Raw genomic sequence first — 7,426 nt, forward strand, 5'->3', positions numbered from 1 at the left:
CTTGGATCCAAGTTTTTAAATGTATTTTCTTATTCAAAATAATGGGTGGACTTGAAATTGTGATGCATCAAAATAACTGTTTACTTAAGAGCTAAGACTATATTAAAGTATTAATTTAATTTATTTTTAATTTTCAACATAAACATATTAAAAATACTAGAAAAACTATGAATTTAATATTTTTTAAAGCTAAAAATATTTTTTAAAAATACATAAAAATAATAATAAATAAAAAGAAGGCATGCGAAACACCGCCTAAACCCATCAACGACTTAGGGGCGAATGTGGTTTTTTTTAATAAACAAAAGAAAAGTGTTATCTCATCCTACAAAGGACACTAACACTTGTATCAATTTAATATTCTTGAGCCTAATTTCCGTTCTTATAAAAACAGGCTAGAGAGTGACGTTGTCCTGAACAATTTTTTCTCGAGCAACTGAATATTGCTTTGAAGAAAAAAAGAACCAATTTCTGAAGGCTCAAGCCTTGGTCCCTTGACCCTTCGTAATATCCATTTCTATCATTAGTGCATGTAGTTGGCACCCTACAAAATATACCTCAAGGCATGGAGATTGATCAGTCAGCAATGCAAGAGAAGGCCGGACCTTTAACGCGTGCATGGGGCTTGCTCAAGGCTTTGCCTGGTATGGCCGAGGCCGAGATTTTAAGGGTTGCAAAGAGCATAAAAAAACTTGGAAAGGATGATCCAAGAAGAATCATCCACTCCCTAAAAGTGGGACTAGCTCTCACGCTGTTGTCCTTGATATATTACTTGAGGCCTCTCTATGATGGCTTTGGGACTGCCGGAATCTGGGCAGTGCTAACTGTGGTGGTAGTTTTCGAATTCACCGTCGGTAAGTTGATCGGTAAGGCTGGAGTATTGCTTATAATAGCTCAAAAGGATTCCAAAAGTTCTTATATAACTTATTTACATCTGTTTGTTGTTCAGGTGGAACCGTGAGCAAGAGTTTGAATAGAGGTTTTGCAACATTAGTAGCTGGTGCTCTAGGGCTTGGAGCTCAACAATTGGCCAGTCTCTTTGGAGACAAAGGGGATCCCATTGTCCTTGGAATCCTTGTCTTCTTGTTAGGTATATTGCTTATAGACAGACAAAAGCAGCATACAATAAGTAATTTGCTATTTGTCTGTTTCGGCAAAAGAAGTAATTTCAAACATTAAAAATGATTAAAGGGGCAATTAAATCCTTTTAACCAATGACCATACTGACATAAGCACTACTGTTTAGGAAATCTCTCTCTCTCTCTCTCTCTCCCCCCTCTCTACACACACACATAGCTTAATAATCCAAGTCACTTTGGTTGCATGCAGCTGCAGTATCTACTTTCATGCGATTCTTCCCTCAAATCAAAGCTAGATATGATTATGGAGTCTTGATATTCATATTAACATTCAGTTTGATAGCTATTTCGGGGTTTCGAGTTGAAGAACTCTTACAAATGGCACGTCAAAGGCTATCAACAATAATAGTCGGTGGAGCAACATGCATAGTGGTATCCATCTGTATCTGTCCTGTTTGGGCTGGTGAAACTCTTCATAACTCGGTTGCTGCCAATATAGAAAAGCTTGCAAGCTACCTAGAAGGTGTCAAAATCATTAACTTAATTCCTTATGTTTGTTCATTTCATCTAGATATAATATTTTAACCTGAAAGGTCACTAAACAAATAAAAATAAATAAATTCACAGGTTTTGGAGGTGAATATTTTCAGTCCTGTGAGCGTTCCATTAGCGACAAATCATTTCTTCAAGGATATAAAAATGTCCTCAATTCAAAATCCACTGAAGAATCCATGGTAAGGACAGTCTCCACTAACTTGCACTTTTGTCTTGCATGAATGCCACTACCTTCTACGCTTTTGTTGGGCTCGCTGAACTCTCTTTATATATACAGATAGTTGCCAGCTTGCTGTACACTTTCAGCTGGCTGTGCTAAAGTACTAATAAATTAGCGCTCCTGACCTATATTGCAGGCAAATCTTGCTAGATGGGAACCTGGACACGGCCGCTTTCGTTCCCGGCATCCATGGAAACAATACTTGAAGATTGGAGCGCTCACACGTCAATGTGCTTGCCATATTGAAACTCTTAATGGCTACATCAACACTGACATCCATGTAATCTATCATAACCCTTTCTGTGACTGTTTTCATTTAAGATAAAAGTTAAGATCTACCACCTTTAGATTGAACCATTTCCTAACTAGAATATACAATTAAAACCCAAAATCGACCCTCTGGTTCCATTAGACTAAAATGGGTCTATCTACTTTCCTCCATTTAAATACTAACAAAATTCATGCATATGCACACCATCCATAGTGTTTTGATGAAATCACCCTACAAAGCTGCTTTAAAAGGATTATTTTTTTTCCTTTAGTTCATAGCTTATAGAATTAATGATTAATGTAAAAATACAGAAACATATTATGATACATTTTAATTCCAGGCACCACTAGAATTCCGATGTAAAGTCCAAGAACCATGTACACAGATTAGTGCAGAATGCGGCAAAGCACTGAAATCACTGGCTTCGGCTATCAAAACCACGACTGTTCCATCCTCAGAAAATGTCAACGTTGAGAACTCCAAAACTGCAGTCCAGGACCTCAAAATTGCTCTCAAAGCTGTCTCACTTGAGCACGATCAAGACCTTTTACAAATTCTGCCAGCTGCAACAGTTGCATCAATACTAGTTGAGATCGTTTTATGCGTGGAGAACATATCCGAATCAGTACACGGGCTCTCTAAGCTAGCACACTTTAAGAGTGTTGAACCTACTGTGTCACCCCAGAAACCGCACAGAGGAAGCATAAAACCTGTTTCAGAGGGTGACAGTCATCATGCTGTTATTACAATACATGGAACATCTCCAGATTCTCCAGGAAATGAGACTCGTAAGGCACCAAAGCTTGGCTAACGAGTAGAAGCGTAAATATTGTTGGAAATTTATTTTAAATAAATAAATTACGAGGGTAAGAGAAATTAATATTGAAGAACTTTTGATTTTCTCAAGCTCTTTGTTTTTTTACATTTAATTCTTAATTTATAGTGGCTAATTAATAATTGATAAAAGTAATAATTAATTCTTATTAATTCTCTAGTTTTTTAATTTCTAAAATTCATTGTAAAAAAAAAGGTGATTACAGAGTTTCTAACTAGTTTTTTTTTTTTTTCTAAGATTTTTCCACACTCTCACCTCATTTTTAGTGTTTTCATTTTTTTTTATGTTTTGATTTTCTTTTAAATTCTAGAGTTTAAGTTCATCTTGTTGAGTGATAGTTGAGGTTTCATATTTTTTTAGTTCAGAGAACTTATTTAAAAGTGTATCTAAACTAAGATTGTGATGTTGGAATCTTGTGTATAGTAAACATCATAATTACACAAGTAATGGATAATAAAACTTTAATAACAAAATATTTATCTTTCACGATAACAAAAATCTCATTAATTTAAAGTTCTTCAACAAACAAGTACTCTTCTTTACTTTAATTTAAGAATATATATTTTTATTATTAGCATGCATGCTAGAACTTTGAATTAGCATCAATTGTATGTTTGGATATATGTTTAGTATGCATGCTAGTATTATATTTGTGTTGATAACAGGTTTGTCATGAGTTATTATTTTTGCATGCTTATAGATTTAAACTTGTATAAACTCCATGTAAGATAATTTTAATATGCCAAGCAAGCATATAAACACAATGAAAAATTTAATAGAATACATACCTCTTTCCATGATTGATTAATTGTTGAAGCAATTGTCTAAAAATCTTTGTACTGTAAAGAATAAAAAATCTTCTAATCTATGCCAAACTTTAGGTTTATTTTGTGTAGATGGAAGAAATAAGACTTTTTATTAACCTCTTTTTTACTAGATTATGGACCTTTTATATATAACTTAATTTTACACCTCCATCCATCATGGATGATGTTTGACCCACTACCAGAATCCAATAGGCTTCAAGCCTTAATTGTCACTTAATTTAAAAACTATATGCACATGATCCACCTTAAGAATATATTTCTAACATTCTCCCGCTTGTCTCATTTGACACCACCTAAAAAGTGACAATATCCATATAGAATTTAAAATATTAGTAAGTAGAAATAGTCACACTTAAGGGAAGAATATAACATATGAATTATAGCGGTTACACTTTATAATCAAGTACTTCCTTCCATGTATTATAATATATTATATCCTTAAAATAAACATTTAATGAGCAAATAAACTTTATGAATGAACTTCCAATAATTCATTCGAGTCGAACTTTATATATCCTAAAAGATATAGAAAATAATACTTTAGATGCACAAAACATCACTTTAGTTTTTAAGAATAACATAAAAATAGCCTAGACAATCAACTAAAAGAAAATGAAGTCAAGCATCAAATGGGTTAGCTAGACCTATATTATTCACATGATCTTTATATTGCTTTGCCAACAATACTTTAGTCATAAGATCCGCAATCATTAACTTAATGCTAATATGCTCAATGAGCACTTCATATTCCTTCACTTTATCTCTCACAATGAAATACTTTAAGTTGATATGTTGTGCGCTTTGGAATGTGCTCCATCCGTTAGTGAATGCGTCGGTATATTTGTCGGTGATTGTGGTAGGGGTAGTAATTGTTTTGCAACTCTCGGTAAAATACCAACGAGTACCAGTCCGTCGGTATGACGGTCAGTAAGTGTGGCAAAATCTGTAATTTGTTTGCAACTCTCAGTAAAATACCGACGGGTCGTAAGCCGTCGGTTTATCCATTGGTAAAACTGTCAATCTTTTTGTAAGTACTGTTTGTATGCCTGTCTATCCTCCTACACAAAAGCTTGAATTGCAAGCTTACAGCACGCACAACACAATAACAAGAGTTGACAAAGTAGTATAACATGCAGAAGTTAGGAAAAATGTCAATTTTCTAGTATCCTAAATTGAGGGTTTTTGTCATGAACAAGGAAGAATAGAAGTTCTCTTTCAACCTATTCCTTTCAAGTAAAATGCTTCTTGCCCATTTGATAATCTTGTCATAACTGGCCTCACTCAACCTGTAATCTGACTTGATGGTGAACACTTGTGCTACGGTCGATAATTTACTATGGTTCGTGAAACCATCCCATAATGGTTCGTCAAAATCTTTGAACAAATCAAAAAAACTTGCTGCATCTGCATTAGCTTCTTCTTCTATATTTGAACATTCACTGACATTACCTTCACTCATTCTCATTGCATCCATAATCATATTCTTGTAAGGATTATTGTTGTCATTTCCAACTTCATATATGTTGCTAACATTAGAAGTTGACCCAACCACCCTTTCTACAATGCTCTTATTAGGAACAAATAGTTCTCCGTGTGTATACCAACATATGTAATCTTTCATGAACCCTTTGGTTAGAAGATGCATCGTTACAACATCTTGATGCAGAAACATTTTATTTTTACACTTCCTGCATAGACACCTAATACCGCCATCAGTAAAATTCATCGGGATAGATGTTGTGAAATTAATAAAACCTTGAACCCCGTTACAATAATTCATCATTCGCAATCCTTGGGGTGAGTCCTAATACATCTATGACTTCTATCGAACCTCTATAAAATTATGACGACAACATGTATTAATTAACTATATTACGTAAATAAACATAACAAAAATATTGGTTGCCCCAACATTATCCAACAAAATAAAAAAAAACACATATGTTAAATATTCATTATCAATTATCAACTATCAACATACATAGAAATTTATACACATATAAATTTATGAAAATCACAACTTCACAATAGAATTGATAAAAATTAAAACGAACCCTTTAAACAAGCTATTATTTATTTCATCACAACACATCTAATTCGGTGTAATTCAAAAAAAGTTTATGTTTTGATATCGCGGCCACACAAATTAATTACGCTAGCTTAAAACACAACATACAAGATAGTATAGAGTAAGCAATGGGTCGATCCCACGAGAAAGACTTAGTTCAGATGCTATACGTTATGCAATTGGGGGGTTTTGATTTGTGATGATCTAAACTATGAAAGAAATTAAACTAGTAAACAAAATCAATTGAAACCGAAATTTATCAAGAAAACAAACCTTGGTCGCAAGCACGCATACACCAACGAAAATTAGAACTGATCCTTGAAACGAAACTTCAATTTATATTCTAAATTTTTATCTTTTCTTAACGTTGGTTAATTAACAGATTTTCTGTATAATTAACCCTAACCAAAAAATAATCATAATGTCCGCATTAATGATTTAGTTCATTGGCAACCCTAAAAACTAGATAAATTGATTGATCTCTTGGCAACCAAATTATTTGCAGCTTGTGTTCCTTTGTTTGAGTGTTCTCCTTAAGTTTAATAACGTAGTTCCACAACAATTATCAAGCTTAATTGCTTCACAAGTTCATATATCACAACTCCGGTTTTGATATCAAACTTAGCAATAGATTGTTCACAATAATAACTTAGAGTCTGCTCTAGCAATTATCAACAACAATCATAGAAAATATGCATAGGAAAACAATCATACTCATTCATAATATAAACTGAAAATAAAAGGAAGAATAAATCTCACGGTTCATGAAATCTGAAGGTTTATTGTGTCCTTACAACCAAGAAAACAAGCTTAGCCTTGCATATCTATGGAACACCTACCCCTAAAGATAGAAGAAAGCATTATTTCTGGTTTATAGAGAGGAGAGTTTGTGTTTCTTCACTTGTGACTAATGCCCCCTTTTCTCATCTCTCTTTCCTTTTATAGGCTAAGAAACTATAGTCTTTATTTTACAAAATAGTCATCCTTTAAGTTGACAATTTACATTTAAGTACTTTAATAACTATTTTCCTAAAAAAGAGAAATAGCTTTGGATTAAGTCTTCAAGATTTGACTTAGAGTAGCTAAATTACTGAAATAAAAACTTAGATAATTGTTTAGATGCTTTGAAACATAATTTGGACATGTTTCTTTTACAAAACATGTTTGCTGGCAGAATTCAACTGTCATCTTTGAAAATTAATATCTCCCTCATATGACATATTTTTTGGCTGAAAATTTGAGCGTTGATACCTCTTTAAGTTAGGAATCCAAAAACATTGAGTTTGCATCAATTGGACTTCTAAAGCTCCAGATTTTGAATGGGCAAAAGTCAACATTGGCACACTGCGAGATTTTACTTTGAAGGATGTGATTTCCATGATCTTTCTCTTTTTATTTTTCTTGCATTAAATTTCTAGAAAGTTATGGATGTTAGCTTTTTACTTCCATTAGAATCACTTCATTTTGACCTTTAGAACTCATGCTCTGCACAAAACATCGACTGAACGTCAAATCTATCAATTACCTCCAATTTAACTCCTTTTTGCATCTTTCATCCAAAAGTGCCTTCA

At 33.3% G+C, this 7,426-nt stretch overlaps 1 protein-coding gene across 1 annotated transcript; it reads left to right on the forward strand.

Moving 5' to 3' along the window:
- The first annotated feature begins 453 nt into the window (after positions 1 to 453).
- LOC118050743 (aluminum-activated malate transporter 8) lies at positions 454 to 3,060 on the forward strand. The gene is made up of 6 exons (XM_035061191.1): positions 454 to 854; positions 950 to 1,090; positions 1,330 to 1,602; positions 1,707 to 1,813; positions 1,991 to 2,134; positions 2,466 to 3,060. Exons 1-6 carry the CDS (start codon positions 566 to 568, stop codon positions 2,934 to 2,936), a joined length of 1,425 nt encoding a protein of 474 aa, XP_034917082.1. The 5' UTR covers positions 454 to 565; the 3' UTR covers positions 2,937 to 3,060.
- The last annotated feature ends 4,366 nt before the right edge of the window (positions 3,061 to 7,426 follow it).

The sequence above is a fragment of the Populus alba genome, chromosome 16 (genome assembly GCF_005239225.2).
Source record: "Populus alba chromosome 16, ASM523922v2, whole genome shotgun sequence".
NCBI lineage: Eukaryota > Viridiplantae > Streptophyta > Magnoliopsida > Malpighiales > Salicaceae > Populus > Populus alba.